This window comes from Solea senegalensis, linkage group LG2 (assembly GCF_019176455.1).
Source record: "Solea senegalensis isolate Sse05_10M linkage group LG2, IFAPA_SoseM_1, whole genome shotgun sequence".
NCBI lineage: Eukaryota > Metazoa > Chordata > Actinopteri > Pleuronectiformes > Soleidae > Solea > Solea senegalensis.
The window spans coordinates 20,741,960-20,766,595 of record NC_058022.1 but is presented as its reverse complement, the minus strand read 5'-3'; the positions used below and the strand labels follow the sequence as shown (position 1 = coordinate 20,766,595).

The following is a 24,636-nucleotide window of genomic DNA, read 5'->3' as shown; positions in this document are numbered from 1 at the left end:
TTAATGTTCATCTGTTTCACTTCAAATTGTAGATACTGTACAACATTGAATAAGTAAAAAAAGAATAATCTCATTAAAAGTATTTTCTGCATGGAGTTTTCATGTTCTCCCTAGGTGTACATGGGTTTTCTCTGGTTTCCTCCCACAGTCCAAAAACATGCAGAGGTTAACTGGACACTAATCGTCACTGTTTTTGTCCTGCAATGGACTGGTGACCTGTCCAGAGTGTACCTTGCCTTTAGCCTTTGTGTCAGCTGGGATTGGCTGCCACTCTCCTGCAGCCCTCTTGTAGAGGATAAATCAGTAGACAATGAGTGAATGAACATTAAAGTGAACTGAAGAAGAAGTATTAGGATTACCAGCAGTCAACGAGGTTGTCATGTCTTTTTCCCAACACAGCTGATTCAATTACATTTTATTTGTCTGCTGTAGATGATTCAGTGCAGACTTTATACGCTTTCTAAAAACATACATTGCGTCAGTACCGCCTCCACACCGCTATGGGGCAGCAATGTACAGAACGTGCCCAGTTTACCGGAAAGCACTTCTCGGTACATCCTGGATTTCTGCTACTTCCTGGATTTTGAGTACTTCCTTGACTAACCCGCATTTCGAGTGACAAGTTCACCTTCTTCTATTCATCCGCAAAAATGTCCAATCCCAAAGTTTTCTTCGACATCACCGTTGGCGGCGCTCCCATTGGCCGTATCGAGATGGAGCTTCGTGCCGACGTGGTGCCCAAAACTGCCGAGAACTTCCGCGCCCTCTGCACTGGCGAGAAGGGCTTTGGCTTCAAGGGCAGTAGCTTCCACCGGATCATTCCTGATTTCATGTGCCAGGGCGGTGACTTCACCAATCACAACGGAACCGGTGGAAAGTCGATCTACGGCAACAAGTTCGAGGATGAGAACTTCCAGCTGAAGCACACTGGCCCCGGTATTCTGTCCATGGCCAACGCTGGAAAAAATACCAACGGATCCCAGTTCTTTATCTGCACAGCAAAAACAGCATGGCTCGACGGGAAACATGTGGTGTTCGGCTCCGTGGTGAAGGGAAAAGATGTTTATGAGAAGATCGAAAGCTACGGCCAGGGCAATGGCAAACCCACAGCCAAAGTTGAGATCGCCGACTGTGGGCAGCTCTAAGTTCCTGCAACTTTGCTGTGCTGTGGCTGCATTTGTGACTTTGCCTCTGAAAGTTTCTTTTTGCGTCGATTTCCCTCTCCATTTTTTACGAATACAAATTGTTTTTTTGTTGTTGTTTTTTATTAAATTGAATCTTAAGTGGAACTTTGGCAGAAAAGTGAAGCAATAGTCACCTGAAAAATTGAAAGAAAAAAAAAGGAAAAGCACGTCCCGGAAACCCACCACGTTCCACAAGAAGATCCTTCTCGTTACGTCACTTAATAGAAAATCTAGCTAAAACGTTATATACTCTGTAAAAACAAAGATAAGTATTAAGAAAAAGGTTTAAATTTGTATTCAGTAAATTGTACTGCACATATGCATTTTGATTATGTCCTTTTTATATTTTTTATTTGAAATTACATTCCATTCCTTATTTTTGCACCACGTGGATTATGTTCCCCTGAATCGCTTTCTTTTATTCCATTCCAATCTCACTTCCATCCGCTTTGACCAGGATCATATATACATGTCCTGTTACTGTTTTCTCTCTGATGTGTTTTTCTTTGGTGCATTTGGTTTATTTTTCAATGGGAAATGAAGTTATATATACACTTCATTATAAATATTTTCGCTTGCCAAATAAAAGTCACAAATGCAAAGGAAATTGTCGAATCCATTATTTCTACTTTTATAAAAAGTATCCAAGTGAATATAGATACCATATGATATCCCAAGAAATCCAAAGCTTTGAAAACGAAGTCATTCTAAACAACCTCACCTTCACCATAGCTTTGTAATGACATTACGTGAAGTAGAAACATCTTCATGACATGACATCTTGCTTCACAGAAAACTCAAAAGAACCACAATCAAAACAAAAATTGGTCAATTGTCATTCATGAAATGCATCGTAACATGAGATATGAGATGATTAACAACATGAGGATGAGCAGAATTCCGGTAAGAAAAAAAAAACAGGCGAGCTCATAGAGAGGCCAATATTTTTATTTTATTTTGAAAGAAGTTCAGCTCCATAAGAACATTGTGGAGCAAGGACAGCACAACAGGAAGTATTTGTATAAGGTTATGCCTGAACTGAAACTGTGGTTCTTATAATATGTGTCGGTCAATATGTATTATTATTACTATTAATACTTGGCATGAAGTTAATTTGACTTAGCTTCTGATCTAGTCGGCCATGTTTGCCATATTTCTGCAACTCGGCTCTTCTATGTAGTGAAGCGTCAGCTACAGTTGAGTAACTCTACAGCAGCTATTCCACAATTTCTGCCTCACTCAGAACCAGTCCGCCTTGAGTTGACCCCTCACCACACACCCACAACCGTGGAGCCATCTTTGACAGCCACCTCCCTTTTGAAAACCACATCAATGACATCAGCAAAAATAAAATCATCTTCCACCTCAAAAATATTGCCTGCTTCTCCTCCTCTGCTGCGGAAATCCTGATCGATGCATTCCTCATTTCCAAAATCAAAATCAACTACTGTAACAGCATCCTCTACGGTTCACCAGCAAGATCCTCAATAAATTCCAACATGTCCAGAACTCTGCTGCATGCCTCACTCACTCACTCACTCACCCTCCAGAGATCGCGTCACCCCGTCCTCCAGAGCCTGCACTGGCTTCCCATCTCACAACACATCCAGTTCAAGGCCCTCCATAACCAAGGCCCCTCTCACCACATGAATAATGACACACTAAACCTTTCAAATATTACGTGGAGCCCAGCTGTAATAACCACATGCAGGTGTTGGAAGATATGCTAGTTCATTAATCTGCTCAGAATTGTTGTGTCCTCATGTTCACATGAAAACAATATTATATATTGGAATCATTGATCCTACTCTTGTTTTGTTTAGAGTCAAGGTTTGAGTGGGCTTCAGAGGATTTTCAGATTTCAAATCGGACCCTGGCATTCTTAAGTTTGGGAATGGCTGCTCTACAGTTTCCAAGCAGCTTGCTCATCACTGATAATAGCTGATAAAAGCACAAATCCCATGTCCTTGACAAATAAAAACCAGTCACCACGGCAACCATTCTACCTGAATTCATAAATGGCTCTATCTTGTGTGTATTGATCCTCACAAATGAAAAGGAATGTGTTCAACCAATGATCAACCAATGAGCAGTTAGATTATTAGTTATTCACTGATTGATCTAATACTGTCAAGGATGCCAAGTGTCCCACAACACCGAGGAGAAAGAAAAAAGAACTTCTAACTTTTTTGAAAAATGACCACAATGCAAATTTTAAGGATGAGTTGAGAAATGTATCAAAGCATCTGAGAAAAACCGCCGAGGTTTGCTGTGATGATACCCTAAAGTCAGAATCTCTTGACGCCAAAGTCCTTTCTTCCAAAAGGACAAACGGCAGAGAGTCCCGAGGGACGGCGTACTCAGCCATGTTGGGGATCCCGGACACCACACAGCAGCTCAATTTGCTGCTGGGTTTCTCAATGTTACAGGCCTGGATCCACTGATCTACTGTTCTGTCGTAGTACTCAACTCTTCTGGTGCTTCTGAGGAGGCTGCGGCCACCGACAGCATAGATCCGCTCGTTGATCACTCCGAGGCCGAAGCTGCTGCGGATGGTCCACATGGAGGACAACAATTGCCACCTGTTGTCTTTGGGATCGTAGAACTCAGCACTGCTTAGAAAGGTGTAGTAGTCCACATGGCCGCCAACCTGTGGTAGGAATTACAAACATCACGGCATTAACTGGAGATTAAGCACGTTGAGTTTTTGTTCACTCTTCCATAAAGACTAGATTATGTAAAATATGTGATTTTGACTGAAAGGTCTCAGTAATGCTCCCAGAAAGGATTACGTGTTAAAGGAATGCTTACATGTTAAACTAAGGCGGTGAACATGGAAAATACTCCATCCATCCACCACTTTATCCTCCACATGACGGTCTCGGATCACTGGAGCCAATTCCAGCTGTGTGTGTGCAATTTAAAGTGCTCAATGAACCTCTGCATGTTTTTGGACTGTGGAAACCAGAGAGCCATAGAAAACCCATGCACTCACAGGGACAACATGCAACCCTAACGCGCAAGAAACGCTGATACTGTACATGTATATGACTACTTTTCAGGCACAGGTCATTTTGGGGTTTTTGGGGTGTTCTTTTAAATGAAAACATACATCACTAATTACTAGTTAGATTGACAGATAACATATGTACAGTGGTTAAAATGTTGACCAGCTTCAGACCACCGCCCACCACAGCTCTTTGTGTTTCACATACTTACTGCATAGACACATCCTGCATGTGCAATGACTCCATGTCCACAGCGTCTCTGGATCATGGGTGCGATCATTATCCATTGGTTGGTCTCTGGGTTGTAACATTCAGCTGTCTGCAGGATCTCTCGGCCATCATATCCACCACAGATGTAGATCTAAAGACAAATGTGCATTGACCAATATAATACAGACATATGTAAAAGTGACTGTGGTTATTCTACTCCTATTGCCCTCTGCTCCATTCTGCTTCATAACTGTACAACGACAAAGGATTATACTCTCGTTCGTAATAGCCCTCACTTCACAAACCTTGTTGTGCAGTGTTGTGCAGCTGGCTTGGCTCCTCGGCTGACACATGGGTGCGATGCCTTCCCACTCGTCGTCTATGGGCCTGTAGCGCTCTGCACTGCTGAGCTTAATGAGGCCATCAAAGCCTCCGATGGCATAGATGTACCCGTTCAACACTGTTGCGCTCAAGTCCCCGCGGCGGTGATACATTGGTGCCACTTCATGCCAGGTGCGTGTGCTCAGATTGAACCTGGTCACAGTGTTGTGACACAACAAGCCCTCAAAGCCCCCGACAGTGTACACATTCCCACCGAGGAAAGCAGTGCTGTGACTTTTCCAAGGATGCCCCAGAGTATTTGCCACTTTGATCCAACGGTCGACACCAGCATCGTAGGCCACAATTCCTCCAGACTGGTTTTTGTGCGTGCAGCCTACAATGGCCAACAGGATGGCACTGGGCAGGCGAGGACGAGCGAGAGGGTTGCGTAGAGCACAAGAGGGTTCTTCTTTCATGTACTGTATGAGTTGGAGGGCATCACTGATCATTTTCTGGCACTCAGTGTTCTTCACCAGCTCATTGGTCATCACATCCATGTAGATGTACGCAGTGCTTGTCAAGGCCATCCGAAACTGAACAAAGACAAGAGGAGAGCGTGTGTTAACTTGTGTTTTCAGACATTGACTCATGAGATATGTCTGGGGATTAGGGTGCGGCGATTCACAAATGGAGAACGCAGCGGGAGATTATCAGGGCTTACCCTGATAATAACGCATTCACAACAGCAGGATTATATCCAGAGGATTCAGCGTGCACGAGGCATAACACTCATCGTGGAGTTCCTCCTGCGCTCACTTCCACTGGTGATTGCACCAAGGAGCTGGGAGGACAATCTCCAAAGCAACGTCTCTGGATATTTGTGTTCACACATACAGAACTTCCAGAGAATCCTCAGAATTTACTGCATGTGTCTACATTGGTAGTAAATCGGCCCAAAGCAGCCTAAAGTGGACTAGAATTTAAGTTTACAGAGTTGCAGATGAACCCAAGGAAATATAATCTGCTCAGTAAACCACATGGTCTCAACATGAAGTAACAAAGTTGTACCTTCGAAAAAAGCACAGTCATGTGTTTCTCTCTCTCTTCGTGTTTGTGCGAAATCCAGCGAAGGATGGCTTCAAACACATTGCTCTCATTCCTCATGTTGAGCTCGTCCCTACCGAGGATGTCAGCAAGCTCCTGCAGAGAGAGCTGCAGGAACTCCTCACAGGGAACCACCTCATCAAAGTGCTCAGTGATGTAATGACAGGCCTTGCGCTGCAGATCAGGGTGGAAGAAGAAATGTGTGAACTGCCAGATGCCGATGCAGTTCTCTGGGCAGAGCTGCTCACCAAAGAAGTTGGAGCAGGCCTGCACTACACCCTGCACATTGAGCATGTCGGCTGCTAGCGTTACCTCCTCTGCGTTGTCCTTGGTCACGAGAACAGAGCCGGAGTATGCAAACTCTATGATGAGCTGCATGATGTCGGGAGACAGGCCGTGGATGTCAAAAACCATCGTGTCTGCGTTCCACCGGGGACTGAAGAACGGGCTGAGGGGCAAGAGAGAGACATATTGAACTCATAACATCATTTTTGTTTATACCATCTCAAGCAGACGTTCCCCAGTCAACACAAACTCCAGGTGTGCTCACCTCCTGGAGCCATGCTGGCCCACACCAGCCCTCCACACCGACAACATACCTCATGAGCTAAAGAAAGTGCGTGAAGGAAAAGAGGCTCCAGAGGAGGAATACGAAACAGATTAAAGAGAAGCAGCTAGCGACTTCTACCTGTATATCTAGTCCAAACATTTGTTGAGCTCAGCTTCTCCAACACCAAGAAGCTGTGCTGTGGTTCAGACTTTTAAATACCAGACACCTGCCTGTCGTTCTCACAGCACGCGGAATCACTTTCCAAAAGAGCATGTCTCCACCTGCTGAGGACACTCAGGTCCTTCCAGGTCAACTAGATCTGCTGCTAAACTGACTCAGTTCTCCTCCTGGCATGACCTGCTCACCATCAAACACAAAACAAGACTCTTTCTAGCAAAAGAATTGGCTCACCCCAGCCCCCCTTATCTGAAGTGATGAGGAACCCTGATCACTGTCCACTGTCTTCTCACCCTCAGTCTCCATCACTCTTTCCAGTTCTGACATAAAAACCCCCCCTCCCCTCATCTCTGAGTTGCCTCAGCCCAGTGTCAGCAGGAATTGACTCCAGCTCCCCACGAGCCTCATGTGGAGGTCAATAAATAGCTGGATACCTGAGATCAAGTGATAAACTCACCTGAAGTAAGGACTGCTGTCACAGAGGACAAACTTGTGAATTTTATAGTCCACATCCTCAACTCTGACGACTGCGTCACAATATTGCCCCTGCAGACAGAGCTCAGTAAACCGTGAGCTTGTTCTATAAGATGCGTGTAGGCCACTCGGCTTGAATTTAGGTATTTTACGCACTTGACATGTGCAATGTTGCATTCTTGCCGATTTCATGTTGTCTGCGTTTGTGTGGTGAACAGAGGACTGACCATACCATCTTCATTACATCATCAACCACGGTTTAAACCTTTGATGTTAGTTTGGTATTTTATTTGGCGTTCGGGTTCATTTTGGTGTGTGCACATCACACTCACTCCCCTCTAGGGCAAAGGAAATTAAAAAAGAACTGGTGCAAGTGATTCCAGTTTTTATCACTTCACACCTCTTGTGCACACTTGTTTATTCCCATACACAGACACATTCCGCCATTGCCATTAGCACCTGTATATACAGTCCCTTCCTCTTTCACACCGAGGTGAGTGACTCACAGGTGTCAGCTTATAGTTCATCTGCAGCTGGTGATCTGCAGACTCAGATTGGAGTGACAAACTACAGCCTGTGTTGTCTAAATCAGAGATTCTCCAACTTGTGAAGTAAGCAGATAATAACACTAACATTTTTTATGTTTTGTCTGTATCATCTCTAAATATTAATCCAAGGAACGTGTCTTGTCCGTCTGTTTGCATAACTCTCAGTCCGCTTGACAGGCTTCACACTTGGCACCAGTGTGTGCAGCGTTAGGTCACACAGCGCCCTCTCCTTCCTTTGATCAGTGTGAGGGTTTACTGCAGCAACCTTGTATGTCAATTATTACATCTGGCCTCCATCTTGCCCTATCCCTCTTCTGTTACACGCTCACATCATCCACGACCTGCTCTGTGGTAACTTTGACTTTGTTTGGATAAGAAATGCAAAAGATGTCTGTCAGTTAATTGCACATTTACATTTATGCATTTAGCAGACGCTTTTATCCAAAGCAACTTACAAGGGAATTGTAACTGTGAGCTTGTATACTTTGTACAAACTGCCAGGGGTGGAGTTGAACTTAAGACCATGATGTCTCTGCACACGGGGTACTGGTCTTAACCGCTGAACTACCCGGCACCCAACAAAGAACACGAGTCCACTTCCTTAACCTCTACAGTAAATCCTTACTCATGTCTGTTGGGGTTTGCTTGACAAGCGTCAAACCTGGCAGGTGACTTGCACTGCACTTGGCATGTAGATCTGTCGCACTTCTCATGCAAACACTGTGGAAGTCAGAACTGCACACACTGGTCTGCTTAACAAGCAAACCTTTGGACAGTTATGCGATTCACAGATAGACACAGAGACACTTCCTTGAATGAATAGAGAGATACTGAACTTTTTCCTGCCATTTTTTTTACTCACTGAAAATGAAAGGAGACCGACACTGCCTTCCTTCTGCCTTTGATCTGTATACAGTGGAAGGCTAGATCGCACAAACTGACAGAGACTAATGAATTATTACAGAGTTTACAGTTTATTACCAAGATTTAGAAAACTTACAAACAAGTTCACAGCTTAAGGTCATCAGGCACAAGCCAGTTTAGAGAAGACAAGACTGGCCGAGTTTCGCTCCTGGCCATTCCCTTCTGAAAACATACGAGAGGTGAAGAGAAGTAACATCTTGAAGATGAGTGGACACTTGCACATTATGAATTACATTCATTTCAACAAGTAAAAAACAAACATGGCAGCCTGATTTGGTTTGCATATAGAGACCGTATTGAGGGAACTTTGCAAACACGCACACATCATGTCTCGCGTGGGGGGAATCTCAAGCCAGCCATCCGCCCACATCTGCCGAGTTCTTCCGATCACCGCTGTCACCGTGACAACAGCTCATTTTACAGACATTTCACTCAACCGCTTCCAGCAGGAGTGCACATGATGGTTTCCAGGGTTAAAAAAAGAAATCACACCTCGTGTCCCTATGCAAACCCAGCATTATTTTAACATTCAGATCTATGAAAACAAGCTGTAAAATTGACTCCAAGTACAAAGTTTGTATTAAATATTACATTATCTTGAAGGGACATCTTATTGTTAGTGAAATAAAAGATGCATAGGCTACTTGTTGATTGCCATAACCCAATCAACATCCTCTGTAGTCAGAGTGCTACTGAGAATCAACAGTTAACCTCACATGAAGTGCTTTGGCCAGCCTTTGATTTCCATGTTGGAACATGTACAAACAGTTAAAGATTTATAGTTTAAAGACAGTTACTAAGAATTCACTACATGTAAACAATACAAGAGGTAAGACCTCTACATACACGTTTTCTTCTCAAACTCGTAAGAACAAGAATTAACATTAGAAAACATTATTTACATAATATAACACGTTCTGGCACTTTTTGCAAGAAACAAGAAAAACTTGCTACTGTATGAACCAGACTTTTTTTTTTGGTTTTCTAAAAAAGTCTGATTTGTAGTAGTAGATATTTCACAGGTCAGTACGAGTGGCATGGGACACCAAAATATTCTCCCGTCTCTTCTGAGGTTATTATTATGTGTTTAATGTCTGAATGCGACAAAACTCACTAATTCAAAAATGAGCAAAAGGTTATTTGTGTTGTTAAACATGATTATATTTACCAGTTATTAATAGTTGTCAGGTGGATAGTGCTCATCAGAAAAAATCTTTCCATGTTTAAGAATCAGTGACATACTGCCTGCAGAAATCTTAACCTAAGACTTCTGGCATTATTTGGCAAAAGGAACATCATTCAAAAAATTCAAATTTTCAAAAAGCTGCAATAATTGCTTCTACAGTAAGTACAGTTTCCTGTCCTTCAGCGCTGAGAGAGCAAGTACAGACATTTCTGTACTGTACGCGCTCTCGTGAAATACTGCTATGGGTCTAGTTCTCTCGATGGCATTCACTTGCGTGTGTGGCAGTGGTGTCACAGTGGAGATGGAGACGTCGTCATTTCCTTTGCAGATGATCTTGTCAAAGTAGCAAATCAAAATGTGTTCAAAGAAACGGTGAAAACCGCATCCCACCATTCCTCATACTATCTTCAGAGTGCTGCCATACGTCTGCTGCACGACCACCTGTACGTTGTCGACGATGAAGTCGAACGCCATACTCCAGACGGACTCAAGTGACTGCTGCATGAGCCTGCAAACATAAGATCCATATGCAACATTAGGAACCAAAACAAAACAAAAACCTGGCAGGACAGAGGAGAAGTGAAGAAAGATGGAATATGATGAGTCTGGGTGGTGTAGGAGTTTTCTAACTCCAGAAGATGGCAGTAATGCAACAACATGGATGCAAGCTGCCGTTAGAAGACGAGGAAGAAGAAGATGGCGGGCAGAGAAACTGAGAGGGCTTAAGTGCACAACGTTTACCTTTTCATATATTTTAAGACCAAATCCAACTTTTCCAGATCTTTGTCCTCAATCAGATCAGTGCAGTATTTCACCACTTGCAGGATGTCCTCCTCCATGGGTTCTAAAAAAAATAAATAGAGGATTTACTTAAAATGAATGTCTGCAGTTCTACAAACTAGACAAAAAACATCCATGTGCTGGCACTCATCGACCACTTTATTAGGTATAGCTGTTCAGCGGCTTGTTAATGCAAATAGCAGCATGCATGGCAGCAACTCGATGCATTTGGGGATGTGGACAAGGTCAAGAAGAGCAGCCGAAGTTCAAATTGAGGAAGAAAGGTGTGTGATATGAGTGACTCTGACTGTGGCATCCCTGTTAGTGCTGTACAGGCTAGTCTGTTTCAGAAACTTCTCATCTACTGGGATTTTCACACACAACCAGCTCTAAGGATTAGATTAGAGCAACATTTCTAAGCTTCATTTCCACCATTCGGTGTGTGGTTGGATGGAGATAGCTGTGTCAGCTATGTATGTTCAAAGGTGTCAAACTCGCTGCCCTCAGGCCACATGTGGCCCTTCAATCAATCACAAGCAACCACTAAACACAGGACGCTGTCAGATAATAGAATGTAGACAGAATATAACACTGAATAGATTTGCTAGTATTATTATTATCGTGTTATTTAATGACATTCATGTCATGTGTTCCTGATGAAGAGTTAAACTTTGCTGTATGTATACCTGTTATGGAGGTGACCCACTCCCGTAGTAGGACTTTAATGTCTGTCAGGTCGAATGCTCCAGCTAATGCTGGAGCAGGACGAGGGATGAATTTGGACAACGACTCTGGGAAGTCTGGTTTCGAGGAGGATGTGGACGGACCGTTTTCACACTGGGAAGGAAAACAGGTGTGAAGCGGGGACATTAAGTTCCAAACGACCCTTAAACACTCTTCACCATCTTCATTTATGGAATCATTTACTCACCTTTACTACGTTTAATGATTCCCGTGATGCTATCGGAGGTGGTGCAGTTTTGGCGGGGCTGTTTGTTTTGTGACGCCTCTTCAGAGGTGAAGGTCCTTTTTTAACGGGACTCGCAGCATTTTTTCTCTTGTAGCGGCGCTTTACGCGACCAACGCCGATTCCTGCTCCTGACTGTTTGAGCTGCAGCAGAGGATTATTCTGCTCCACTGCAGAGAAACAGAGAGGACAGGGTATTATTATTATTATTATTATTATACATTAGCAGTACAGTTAAGACAAAAAAGGCCTTTTTTTCCACCTTATTCGTGTGGGGACTTACATATATTTAATTGAGGTTGGATAGTCACGCGGTTGTAGGCAGACTTCAGTTCTTCCTGTAGCTCTTTGGGAAGGGCAGCAAATACATCAGGGTCGACCTACAGAGAGTAAAGAGCACAGGTAAAGCTGATTGTCGTGCGTTTCCTCACAGTGTGACATGTTTTTCCTCACTTATCTCTATGATACTATACTACTACATGTAAAGTGACGTAGAGTTGTTGAAATTAGAGGTCTCACGATCGCAAACGTAAATCGAATATTAATCCAATATTAATATTAATAGAAACCACGGTAACTGCTGTTTTGGGCGACACGCTGACGGAAATCGAACCCCCTCCCACTTCTCTGAAATCACCGGTGTGGAACTAGTTTGCATAACCTGTGGGTTTAGTTAACAACGTTCGCTGTGTAAGCTAGGTTGTGTGCATGTAGCAAGTCACAGGACATCGCCGCATGCATCATATGGTCGTGTAGATGTTACTATGAAAACAACACAGGCAACTCTTTCGTCCTCATTTGTAGTGACGCTTCCTCAAAGCTCAACTCTGTGCTAAAGTGATAACTAGAGCTATGGGCGTGTTTGTAGCCAACAACAGATTGAGAAAAACAGAGCTACATGACTCTCTATGACTTCTCTTCTTTTTTACAGTTAGTTTCCAATTGACTGGTTTTTGTGTTTTTGTGTGATAATAAAGCCTTGGTAAACAATGATGTGCTAAAAGAGAGAAGAAAAAGATTGAGAATCAAATTGAATCGTGACTTTAAAAATGAAAATCAAATTGAATCAAGGATTTGGAGAATCTACAGTTGAAATGTATGTTTTGATGCTATAGAAATAACATTTTGATTTGATTTATTTTGACAAGAATGATACAGAGGTGAAGTCACAATGACCTTGTCCTTAATCAGTGAACATTTTTAAGATATAGTCAAAGCAAGGGTCAGTACTTCACACTTTCTATGACACACACACAAAAAAAGCCAGTGGGTACAGTTGTTGCATTTTATCATGATACTTTTTCAAGATGCTGGTGTCCAGATGTACATATCTAATCTAGTTTGCTTCACTTTTCTGCAAATAATTATCAGACATTTAAGTTAAGATAAAAATGTAACAATCCTTTGTTTTAAAAAGATGGTTAATCAAGAAAATTAAACCAAACTAAGAAAATTGGCCTGCTTTCATAAATATCAACACTACGCTCTTCCCTTTTCGCTCTATGTCAGCTGGGATTGGCACCAAAGCCCCACGACCCTCATGTGGAGGATAAAGCAGTAGAAGATGAATGAATGAATGAATGAATGAATGAATGCTCTTCCCTCACCTGATAACATAAAGGAAACTTCCCTACCTGTGAGAAGTTTGGTAGTTCCAATACAATTCCCGGACTGTCTGGCTGGTTTGGGATCTGTAGAACCAGTGTCCCAACATGTGGAGTGTTCAGTGCAGATCCAGATGAAGGAGGAGGACAAAGAGGTGAGGTTGGACGAGACTTTAGAGAGGCAGACGGAGGAAAGGGAGCAGAAGTCTGTGGACTGGGTGAGCAATGGTTTTTTGGTCTTGCGTCCCGATGAGTCCACGACTGCTCCACCTGTTCTCTCAGCTCTGCGGGCAGGGCCTCCAACACAGAACGATCGACCTTGAAAGTCATATATATATATATATATTTAAAAAAAAATTTAAAAAAAAGGTTTTGAAACAGTTTTTTCCCTGATTGGCTCAGTACAAAAAAATCTTCGAGCACATACCTGTGAAGGGGAAGGGACTTCAATACTGAAGTTGAGACGTGCTCGAGAGTGTTTAGGCGTTCTTCTGCATGGCTGCTGCTCTTCGCTGGTTCCTGGGACAGGCTCGGGGGGGGACAGAGGATGTGGAGCGGTGCCAGATGATGGTGATGTGGTTGAGAGAGTCTTTTCCTGGTCTGTGCTCTTGTTTACAGCGGCTGTAACATTGATCATACACCCAAATGATTGTACATTAAATATAGTAGAGGTCAATCGATAGCTGATTTTAGATTAAAGAGAAAAATGACAGTATGAAGCATTTAGAAGCATCAGAAAAATATAATTCAGTGTCATATTTAGTATTAAAAAGAAACAAAACTTTACAGTGTTTTTTAAATGATAGCACAGATAAAAAAATAAGTGAATTTCCATACTTCTCCAATTACCAAATTATGACTAATTGAGTAAGCATCTATTTCCACATGGTGGCAGCTGCATCCAGGATTTGTATAGTGGACTGCATGCGTTATTGCAGAAGTATTTAATTAACACGTTTTTCCTTGAATGCGTCACAAGCAGGCAGTTAGCTAGGTTGTATGTGCTTTTGCTGCAGTTAAGAAAATTACCAGGTTCACTGAATGCACCTCTAACCCTTAACACAATGTGAACTCCGCTGTCCTCACACTAGCTCTCCTGCATCATTTTCATGGGGGCTTTAAACTGTTGTTTTTTTTTTATTTATTATCAGGAGAAAATCACATGTACACAAAGTAAATGTGGCCTTTAAATTAAAAAACATAGCCATTGACCCATAATTTGTGCCACTAGCCAGTGGCAACCATGGCTGTTGAGCCACCATAAATATCTGTGATCTGCGTTAAGCCTGACACTACATATTAATAACCTTGTATCAAAACTAAAACTGAAGCTAGGCTAAATAAATCCCACTTTTCCCCTCAGGAGTTGATACAACGTATTTGTACTTTTCTACCACTAATGGACAATGGTGATTTACTTTTTGATCAGTACCTCAGAAAGTTGGAAACTTTCTATCACTTTGCCGTGTTTTATCACTGGTTACAGGAAACACATTCATTGCTGTATTGTATAACTTTCATATACAAAGTATTCTTGGACGGCGACTGCTCCCCTCGTATCTCTGTGAACTCTTGGTTAGTTATCAAACTCACTGTGCTCTTTGTTCTCCAAGTACTCTTCTGATGCTGATCCTGATCCTATTTCACAGTCATCAGCCTAAATCTAAACCTGTGCCATTGATGCCATTAGTCGGCTAAAACGATAAATCGCTCGACCTCAAAAATATACAAAGTGAAACATAAAAACCTTAGACCAACCTCTGTTGTGGTTTTGGGCACTGTGTGCCTGGCCTAGTAACATCTGTTTGATGGATCGCGTCCCTTTTCCTGTAGCACCCTGGTGGACAGAGTGACTTCCCTCCAGAAGCTGAACCTGGATGCCGACACCTCTCAGGTCCTGAACCTGCAACTTCATGGCATGGAACAGCTTGATGACTGCAGAGCCAATCAGCTGACCACTGTCAGTGGACTGAGCGAGCATCACAGTCCTGACAGAAAGCAAACACAGATAAAAATGAGCCTCTCTTCAATCCCTCATAACATACAGTGATGACAGTCTCTTACTTGGCTAGGTTATCACATACGCCATGACCACCGTATTTAGCAGTCTCCACAGGAGCTCCAACTTTGCGAACCATGACCTTCAGTGTGACTCTGCGACCCCGCAGCCCGGCTTCTTGTAAACGTCTTTGAACCTCCATGGACAAGTTAGTCAGGAAACACTCTGCCTCATCAATCTGGTGAGTGGTAGAACAGTTAAGTGATAGTGAGAGTGTAAGAGTGAGAGAGAGTGAGAGAGAGAGAGAGAGAGAGAGAAGAAAGACAAAGACATTTTGATTTCAATGGCCCAAGATTTTCTGTGGCACTGCAGAATTTCATAATCATGAAATGATTAGTGAAATAGTGAAATGAAGTGGAGTGCAGGTCTAACCCTTGTAAAGCGAATGTTGTAGTTCATCTCCGCAGAGACAGATTTCCTCTCCTTTTCGTAGCGGACCGGCCGGTCATCCAGCCCTCTACAAAAACGGAACAGCGTTTGTCCAGTTCTGGGTCCAAACTTCTTCTGCAGCTGATTAAGAGACACCTGCTGAAGGTCCCCACATGACCTCACAGACATAGCAGCCAGCTTTCTGCCCATAACAGGCCCAACACCTGGAGAAAAATGATTTATATTACATACACAAAACACACAAAAGCGTAGATTGATGCTATAACCAGCAGGTGGTGCTGTATATCTACCTGGTAAACTGGTCACTGGCAAGTCCCTGATAAAATCATCCACTTCTTCAGACTTTAAGAAATGGTGGCCATCTGGCTTGGCCTTTCGTGTTGCCAGCCGAGCCAGCAGGATGTTGGAGCCTGAAAAGAAGAAAAGTCAGTTTGAATCTGCAAACTACAAACGCCGTTTTCATCTTCTTTTCTGTCACACTATAAAGACAAACTAACCCATGCCCACTGAGGCACAGCATCCCGTTTTCTCCTTGATGTCTGCTCTGATAGCTTTGGCAAGATCTTCTGCATTAATGCCCAACTCGGCCAGCAGAGCAGACGCATCTATCAATACTTCGTCACAGCTCAGAGCTTCGATGTCATGGGTGTAACTGCAGAGAACAAATAAGTCAGGTGTGATGAAGGGTTATTTTTAAAGTATGAAGTGGGGGAAAGACGAGCAGGTGAAAAGCAAAGGAGTTGTTCTTACCTCGCCAGAATCTCATACATGGTAAGAGCGACCTCTTTGTAGGCCTCAAAATCGTATGGGACGGACTGCAGCGAGGGACACAACTGTTTTGCTTTGCCAAAAAACATCCCATTCTTCACCCCTGCCTGTCTGTGAGAGAATACTGAATTATTAACATTAAGCTTGGTCAAAAATCAAAGACAATCAGTCCTGAGAAAACCAAAACGTAGTTTTCTCTAACATACCGTATTGGATGGTTTTTTTTTTAAATACATCTGAAAAAAGGGGTTCTAGACATGTCATTAAATCTGCAACAATAGGTGGCGCCAAATATCCATTTAAAGAGTTTGTCCTGGAGGACTGTGACCTGTCCAGCAAATGAATTAATCAGTATGCCAGTGCCGGGCGACTGCTGCAGGATGGAGAGTGACTGTCTTGAGCGGAGTGGCTCTAAAGTTAACCAGCAACGGAGGAGAAGTTATGACACAAACTTTAAGCAAAAGGTCATTAATGCAGCCGAGACATCTAACAACTTTCAAGCCACCAAGAAATACGGTGTGACAGAGTGTAATGTTAGAAGATGACGGCAAATCCAAAAAGAAGAATTGCTCTGTGAATGGATCCTGCAGGCATGGGCTGCCGTGTCCTCAGAGAGCATCTGTCAACAGATTCAAAAAGTGCTGCATCTCAAATGCTTTGGATGGAAGGGAGGGTGACGTTCTGTGGGAGGAGCCGGTGGAGCAAGCGCGTGTGAATGACAGTGAGAGTGAGAGTGAGCCCAGTGAGAGTGAGACTATTAAGGGACAGGTCATGGTGATTTTAGGAGCCAAGTTAGGGCAGTTTGCACTGTTTATTGCTCTACTGTTAGGCAGATTTTTATTATTACAAAACTAGCATTACAGTGTGTTATGAATGTTATGTAACTAAAACAAAATAAAAGAAAATACTTGATTTAAAAGATGTTAAAAACAACTGCCTATCTTGTTTTATTCAAAGCACATAATAGATTGTGTTTTCAAATAAAAGCATTTTCTTCAAAAACATTCAATTTAGCCTTCACAATTTTCTAATTTCTTCTTTCAAACTGCGATTTTGATTTGAAAATGATTCATTGTTCAGTACGACACAGAAACCGAAGCAATAACTTGATTATGACTAGCTGAGAAGTTCACTCAGTGACAACGTCCATTTCAAGAAATACAAAAACGCAGGATAAATATACAAAAAAAACTAATAAACTACTTTGTGACGTACATGGAAAATCTATACTTTGAATGGACTTTCATTTTTATTGTGCACCACAAGTCAAGTTGCAAGTGGGTCTAATGAGACCTGAGGTCTACTCCTCTATAATTATGATCATATTGTTTCAGTATAAAGTAAGTAGTTGTTTTTTGCTGTCACGTCAGTTGGGATATAATGTTGCAAAATCAGGTTAAAATATTTGTGTTTGCCTCACTAGTTCCCTGTTTACCTGTCAAATAGTCCCTTCAGAGGGTTGTTTCACAAAAGCAGAATGAAGAAAAGGGTCTGCTTGACCTGTCCATCCTGGCTTTACATGTTTCACGTAGGCCCAGCCGGGATTAGGAGGTGCAGCTAGGTCAAGTCAGGTTGAAGTGATTCAGATACATTGAACCTTCAAAGCTTTCTATGCCAAAACATGAGTTCTTGTTGGAGAACATGCATGCTCCATATTTAACACCAGACAACAGCAGCAACTAATAGAGGTGTGTGAGGAAGTGAAGCTTTTAATATGATCAGATAAGAGACACCAGGATTACTTCAGCCTGACTGTTTGCCTAGTCTGAGGTAGGCGAGTAAATCTCCATGGCAACGTATGGGGCACTGCTTTCGTGAAACATAGTGTAAGCTTATTAAGGATGAATGTATGGATAAGTCTCTGCTTAATTTGCTATGTAGGACTGATCTTCAGATCAACCATCATCTCATAAAGGGCCTCTCTTCAACCCAATCAATACAAATTGATTGTAGTGGTTGTGGATTTAAGTGAAGTCCCTTTGTTCAAAATACACAAATCTGTGCCGTGTGCAAATCCATGCCATCTCGATGAGTGTGTGTTTATATCTTACCTAGCCTCATAGCTGCAAGATGCGATCTCTGCCATCGATAGCGCCGCAGGATCGTGGTCCACTCCATTGGTATGGAAATCAGGACTTTCTTGCGAAGGAGTTCTGTATAGATCCTCATCATTCCTCTCTGAGAGTCCAAACAAGGGCACGATTAGTGCAGCAGGTTTTAATAAAGTGAATGAAATATGCACAAGAAAATGGGAGGAAATACACCAAGCCACGCCTGTGATAATCAAGTTAGCTAGACAAACATGTGGGTATGATGACGGTCTGACCTGACTGATGGTGAGAGTGTTTCCTCTGGTAGTACTGCTGCTCCAGCTGAGGGTTGGCTCCAGGTCTGAGGGGCACTCTGCCCTGTCCACGGTTACTAGTCACAGCTACAGGCTTTCCTGCACCAAAACCACGAAAAGTCAAACCTGTCATACAGTCTGCACTACTCTATGTGTGACAAGCGCATGTGCTACATACTGGGCGGTATGACCAAAAATGTATGTATTTTCACTGTATTTTCTTTTTTTATGCATGAGCATGAATGAGTGCTCCAGCGAGAGAGAGGCACAGTTCAGAGTGTGTGTGTGTGTGTGTGTGTGTGTAACTGCATAAATTATTGGGAGTCCAATACGTGTTTTCTGCTGAGTTGGTGGAGTAAAGTGCTCATTGCTGCAGTTACTACCACAGTTACTTCTTCAGCTAAGCCCTTAGCACACATGTGTCAAACTGGTGGCCCGGGGGCCACATGTGGCCCTCCAATCGATTACATGTGGCCCGCCCACCACTTTGTAAGGTGATGGAATAGAGACAGAGTATAGGACTAAATGTTTTGCCGGCAATATTTTTATAATAGTAATAAGACATTCAGTTGTAATCATTGCTTTATTAAATGCATTATACTCAACATGACATTACATATATATTAAAGCTGTTTTAATCACAGTTATCCTTGTCATTATTTGCTAAATTTTCAATTGAATTCTCCATTTTTGTGCATCATAAATATGTTTTTATTGTGAATCATTTTATATGAAAACAAGCACTTTTACTTTGCAATTCTGTCTAATATCATAATGAATATCTTATATTGCCCACCGGCTATAAATAGTTGTTTTTTCCACTTTTTTCCCTCTATGTCGCCCCCCGCTTGACCAGACTAGATTTGAGTTTGACAGCGCTGCATTAGCATGTGGATGCATGCAGCACATACAGTATACTGGTTTTCATAAAAAAGTGCCAGTTTTCACTATGAACCTGTATACCGCCCAGTACTAGTACTATGTATGATGTTTCACTGATATGACATCAATTTAAATAGAGAAAAGTTGCTTTACCTTTGAGGTCTGGTCGATGTCTGATCCCCACCGACACGAAGAAGCAGTCCATGTCCACGTGAAAAATGCAGGACTTAACATCTGTGGATGATGATGCGCCTGACACACAGAGACACCAGAACATCATTATCAGTCGACCTCTTCTCACCATATTTAAGGCATTTTACCACGTAACAGATTAACAGAGTAACAGACCACACCTTGAGAATGACGGGGGTTCTTTTAGAGTGGGAAATTCACTTTGTACAGTTTTTAGGCCTATGTTAATGGTGGTTTGCATATTTATTCCATTCTGTTCAGTTTCCAAAATGTAACCTTTAGTCAGCAGAACGGTACAGCATGGACCTTTTTTCTTTGCGTTCATCATATTTCTGAATCACAATGTTACCTGAACCATATCTCCCACTCCAAAAATCTAGAACAAATGAGTGACCCTTCATTTCCTTACCATGAAACTCTGAAGAGTGCTGTGCCACAGATTTCCTCAGTCGTTCTTTCCCAGGAAACGAGGCGCCCGCTGTTGCTTTTCTTTTGCTGTGTAGTTCATTGACATACTCAGAAAAGCTGGTCCTCCACGTGGAGATCTGGTGCAAACGCGAGTGGGAGTAGTACTCAGAAATCAAATCACCTGTGTGTGCCAGCAGATTGGCTGAAGACTTGGACAATGAAGATGGCTTGTCAGTGGGATGATCTGATTTGGCTGGTGTGTTGGTTGAGTTGAATGAGGCAGGATCTGATGAAAAGGCTTTGTGGTGACTTCCATTGAGTCGAACTGGAGAATATGAAAGAGAGGGAGATGCAAGAGGAGTCTTTTCAGGATTTGAGTCAACCTGAAGGGATGGCTGGAGCTGCTTTGGGAGTAAATGGGTGTCAGTGGCTTTCATAGACTCCTGGTAGGTGGGTGGAGGTTTAGCTCTCTGCTCATTTGCTGCGTGTGAGCAGGACTCCACAAAGACAGAGGAATGCTCAGATTGCTTTGGAGGACTGTGGGGAAACTCGTACGGGTCAGGTTTGGTCTGAAAATGTACCGAGGGACTCTGAGGTTTATCTTCTGGACTCTTACTGCTGCATTCAGACCGTTTGCTGTAAACAGAGGATTCATCTGTAACAGGAGACTGGTCCTCTGGCTTTAAGGCACCATTAATAAGATGAACATGTCCGTTGGTCAGAGGGGCTTCCTTCAACACAGCTGGGTAAAGACCTCCACCACACTCTTGTGTTTTGTTAACTTTTGAAAGGCTTGTCTTCAAGCCAGTTGAGTTCTGCAGTAATCCATTTCTGTGGGGCAAAGTGTCAAACTTAGTACGATGTTGAAATGATCATAGAAAAATGTTTTTCATTTAACAGTAAATTCACGTTAAATATACCCATACTCACAATTGTAATTCCATTTCTTTGCAGCCATTTGGTGCAGACTGTGGGGGCTTTGTGGAGCTTGTATTAGATGGCAGGTGGGTGTGTAAAGGGCCTCTGTGTCTGGCATCTATATTGGGGTGACCAGACACTGAGTGACTAGGCTGAGGTTTAATGAAGCAAGCTGCAGAGGTGTGTTGTGTGGACTGAGGTTGAATGTTGCCTTGGTAACATAGACTGTGGCTGGGGGTAAGTTTGGCGTTATTCTGGTAGCTGGACGTTGACTGCTCGTGGTTGGTAACAGAGTGCTGAACACTGCGCTGTGGCAAGTGAAGTGTTTGATGGACACTCAGCTGCAGCTGCCCATGGCTCGGTCCAGCAATGGCTGAGGCCTGGCGCCGAGTCATGCCAGGGAAGAGTGGGCCTTTCTGTTTCACATACAGCTGGTACTGTAGGTTAGGCAGGAGATGCCCAGCCTTGACACTGTTTTCAACAAATGACAAAATGAACCGAGCTCTTTAGCTTACTGTGTGTGTAATATACATTACAGTGGATAATAACACTATGGAATTTGAAGACTCACCTGTCCGTGATCCACTCTGGCTTCATGATCTTCTCCCCTTTGAGCTCCTGAATTTTATTGTTGGGCAAGTTATTGGCGATGATGTGGGTGGTCTTGGAGCGAGAGTAGTAGACATGGAACTGACCACCATGCAGCATCATCAGTCTCCGAAGCTCGTCTGCACTTGGTTCTGCTCACAAACAAGGAAGACAAACAAAACCAAAAGACAAAATGGTAATGTTGGGTGACTCAGGGTCAACAAACACCCAGAACTTAGGCCACACACCTGCAGCATCTTGACACATACATCATAACAGGCTGAAACATGTCACAATATGACAATGACTTATGTCCAATTGTCAAAGTGCATCAATTCTCAAGAAAAACAGTAGTTTCATTAGCATGCCACCCTGTAGCAGCACAAACAGGAGACCAATTCTTGACATCCTCTTTCAGATAAGTCCAGTATGTGCAACCCACCTCAGACTCCATGGGTTGTGTATTTATACTATATATATCATTATGCTACTATGAAAGGTATACAACAATCTGTACATCCTCAACAATTAATGTCACAGTGATGGTTCAGGTCATAGTCATGGGTACTCCTGAAGATCACACATTAACTATGATCAATAAAAGCCTTAAAAACTAAAGCTTGTGCACTATTATTTGATTCAACAAAAACTGAAGACTTTTTCAAGGTTCACAAAGTGAGAGAACTAACAAAGAAAGACACAACTGAATGTGGAATGCTTATATTTCTTTTAAATTCTTCCCGACAACATTGTAGGAACAGCATGGTTATTACCTGTGTATCCATTGACATAAATGGCCACCCCGCTGAAGATGTTGGAGCAAAGGCCTTGCTTCTGTTTTTCCATGGGGGCGTCAAGTTTAAACTGCTCGTCCAGCTTGGAGACTTTGGCAGCCATGTAGCCGCCCTGCACACGTGAAAGAGAGCATTGACAGAAGATCAGATTTAGATTACTCACACGCCTACAGAAGTGCAGAACTTAAATGGTCCGCTATTGATGATTATGTTGAACCGAGTCACACTCTCACCCTCTCAGCCCAACCATTGTCACCACTGGCATTGGCTCTTTTCTTTGCCCACCCATCTCGACTCATACTGAGTTTCCTGAAAGCACAAGAGAAGCACTGAATCACATCACACGCTACACACAGTGGCAATTTCTCTGAATAGGTTATTTAACACTTCACTACATTTACATGGACCAAAAATCAATAATCTGCCAACCAGTCGTATTTTGAATAAGGCATTAGTCAAGATTATGATGTTTACACTCCTTGAATATCCAATTTATAGTCCTGTTTATATATCACAGTCCACAGTCTGATTATTGTGTACACACTGCTGTGAAAACTCCAATAGGACTGAATAAATGTCCATGTCACCACAGAATGATAAGAGTGTGCATCTTGATGATGTCAATCAACCAACAGTGGCTGTTGATATCTGGTGGCATATTTCATTGCTGCTTCCATCTACAAATTAAATCTTCATGGAGGACTCAACTCTCTCGGCCACATATTCCTTTGTTTGGTATATACAACAGGTTTATTCATCATCTCCCACTTCAAAACACACAATTCTAGCTGGGGTTAGGGTTAGGGCAAGGCCAAAGGGTATGAAAACCAAATCATTTTTACTTTGAAGCTTGTATGTGCTTCTTGAAACATCTATCAACTCAAGGCATGCTTGTCTGTTAATCGCATAACTGTCCAACTAATCGCTTAACAGACAAGGAAAATGCAAAAAAGTATCATTAGAAATGCGTTCTTTGATAAAAGAACACACCAGTGTGTGCAGTGTCGACATTGACATTGTTTGAATAAGAAATGCAAGGGTACAGGTGCTGTTTTAGTAGTAATTATGAGTTATGTATATTCAACAGCTGCCAATGAATCCTCCTAAATGTTACACACTGGACCTTTAACTTCAGTGTGCTCGGCCAGAAAGTTGTTGGCCTAACAAATCTACCACGGGGAACAATATACATTTACAACAGTTCAATCAATGTATACGTGTATACTTATATACACACACATATATATATATATATATATATACATATATATATATATATATATATATATATATATATATATATATATATATATATATATATATATATATATATATATATATATACATACATATACACATACATGTAGGGTTTTTTTTGCTGATGATGCAGCAGTTGTATTAGGAGGAGACCATCACACCTCCACTAACCAACTGTGAAAGATTATGAAACAAATTAAATAAATAATTGTCAATATACAATAAATGTACTGATATTGTTATTATGAATTATATATTATACCACTGTTACTGGGCACTGACACTGGGGTGATAGTGTCCAAGGGCATGCCCGGGCAGTTCCTGCTCTGCCACTGACAGGTCGCTAATGTTATGCTACAACAGAGCCAGGACCATGTGTTAGTTTATGTCACTTCTCTTTGCATGCTAACATTAGCAGGCTACTCTGCGGTTATTGTTGTGTGTGTCGCTGCGCCGCGGTAATACGTTAGTAACAGCAACACACGTCAATTCAAAGAAAAGCAACAACACGAGTGCAAGCGTGTTGCCTTCACTGTCCAAAAATGCTGGGGGAAAAATTAGATGCCAAACAATGGCTGAGGTATAATGTCACTGTTTGACTTCACTGCAATCTCATTTGTAATCAAACAACAATACTACGTGACTGTTCACTGGCACAATTCACTTGTTTGTTTTACCTTTTAATCCTGTCAGACTGGGTTGCTGGCTACAGACTTCTCTCTGCAGTCCCCAATCAGTACAAACGTCGTTATGCGCTCTGGTTAGACGAGGTAAGAACCAACAAAAGCCGAGCAAAAACTGAGAAAAAAATCCACCGTACAGGCAGCTCGACTCTTCAGCCTGGACCTGTTTCAGGCAACTCCGTTAAACGCACTGAGATCCCCTTATTGTGTCAGGCTGCCACGCCATGTCTTTTCAACATTTTCACTCGCCCTCCCCGTCCTCTTGCTCTCCATTTCTACCGCCTCATTTGATCCCTTTGCTGCTGTCTCTTCACGG

The 24,636-nt window shown here is 42.5% G+C and overlaps 3 protein-coding genes across 3 annotated transcripts; 1 reads left to right on the top strand and 2 right to left on the bottom strand.

The window, feature by feature from the left end:
- The first annotated feature begins 545 nt into the window (after positions 1 to 545).
- Positions 546 to 1,786, top strand: LOC122763774 (peptidyl-prolyl cis-trans isomerase-like). The gene has a single exon (XM_044018355.1). The coding sequence runs from the start codon at positions 651 to 653 to the stop codon at positions 1,143 to 1,145; it is 495 nt and encodes a 164-aa protein (XP_043874290.1). The 5' UTR covers positions 546 to 650; the 3' UTR covers positions 1,146 to 1,786.
- Positions 1,787 to 2,126: 340 nt separating this feature from the next.
- LOC122765162 (kelch-like protein 10) lies at positions 2,127 to 7,205 on the bottom strand. Its single transcript, XM_044019287.1, has 5 exons — positions 7,012 to 7,205; positions 5,792 to 6,275; positions 4,708 to 5,316; positions 4,404 to 4,553; positions 2,127 to 3,834 (listed from the first exon to the last, which is right to left on the bottom strand). Exons 1-5 carry the CDS (start codon positions 7,203 to 7,205, stop codon positions 3,286 to 3,288), a joined length of 1,986 nt encoding a protein of 661 aa, XP_043875222.1. The 3' UTR covers positions 2,127 to 3,285.
- A 1,326-nt stretch (positions 7,206 to 8,531) lies between these two features.
- On the bottom strand, positions 8,532 to 24,636 carry rev1 (REV1 DNA directed polymerase). The gene is made up of 22 exons (XM_044019249.1): positions 24,315 to 24,636; positions 22,614 to 22,689; positions 22,360 to 22,492; positions 21,570 to 21,738; positions 21,011 to 21,469; positions 20,082 to 20,911; positions 19,634 to 19,732; positions 18,581 to 18,697; positions 18,306 to 18,432; positions 16,237 to 16,365; positions 15,984 to 16,138; positions 15,777 to 15,896; positions 15,469 to 15,689; positions 15,102 to 15,274; positions 14,796 to 15,025; positions 13,465 to 13,658; positions 13,068 to 13,355; positions 11,717 to 11,813; positions 11,398 to 11,603; positions 11,153 to 11,303; positions 10,428 to 10,530; positions 8,532 to 10,194 (listed from the first exon to the last, which is right to left on the bottom strand). The coding sequence occupies exons 2-22, from the start codon at positions 22,677 to 22,679 to the stop codon at positions 10,083 to 10,085; spliced, it is 4,179 nt and encodes a 1,392-aa protein (XP_043875184.1). The 5' UTR covers positions 22,680 to 22,689; positions 24,315 to 24,636; the 3' UTR covers positions 8,532 to 10,082.

What these genes read in the sequence shown, in the direction of transcription:
- LOC122763774 (XM_044018355.1), top strand. Translation starts at nt 651, where the DNA reads ATGTCCAATCCCAAAGTTTTCTTCGACATCACCGTTGGCGGCGCTCCC.
- LOC122765162 (XM_044019287.1), bottom strand. Translation starts at nt 7,205, where the DNA reads ATGCAACATTGCACATGTCAAGTGCGTAAAATACCTAAATTCAAGCCG. An exon ending in TGACTGTGCTTTTTTCGAAG is followed by an intron (nt 5,317 to 5,791) that starts GTACAACTTTGT and finishes GTCTTTGTTCAG; the next exon opens with TTTCGGATGGCCTTGACAAG. An exon ending in GCACAACACTGCACAACAAG is followed by an intron (nt 4,554 to 4,707) that starts GTTTGTGAAGTG and finishes ATTTGTCTTTAG; the next exon opens with ATCTACATCTGTGGTGGATA.
- rev1 (XM_044019249.1), bottom strand. Translation starts at nt 22,679, where the DNA reads ATGAGTCGAGATGGGTGGGCAAAGAAAAGAGCCAATGCCAGTGGTGAC. An exon ending in ACACTCTCACCATCAGTCAG is followed by an intron (nt 18,433 to 18,580) that starts GTCAGACCGTCA and finishes TTGGACTCTCAG; the next exon opens with AGAGGAATGATGAGGATCTA. An exon ending in GTATGTGATAACCTAGCCAA is followed by an intron (nt 15,026 to 15,101) that starts GTAAGAGACTGT and finishes GCTTTCTGTCAG; the next exon opens with GACTGTGATGCTCGCTCAGT.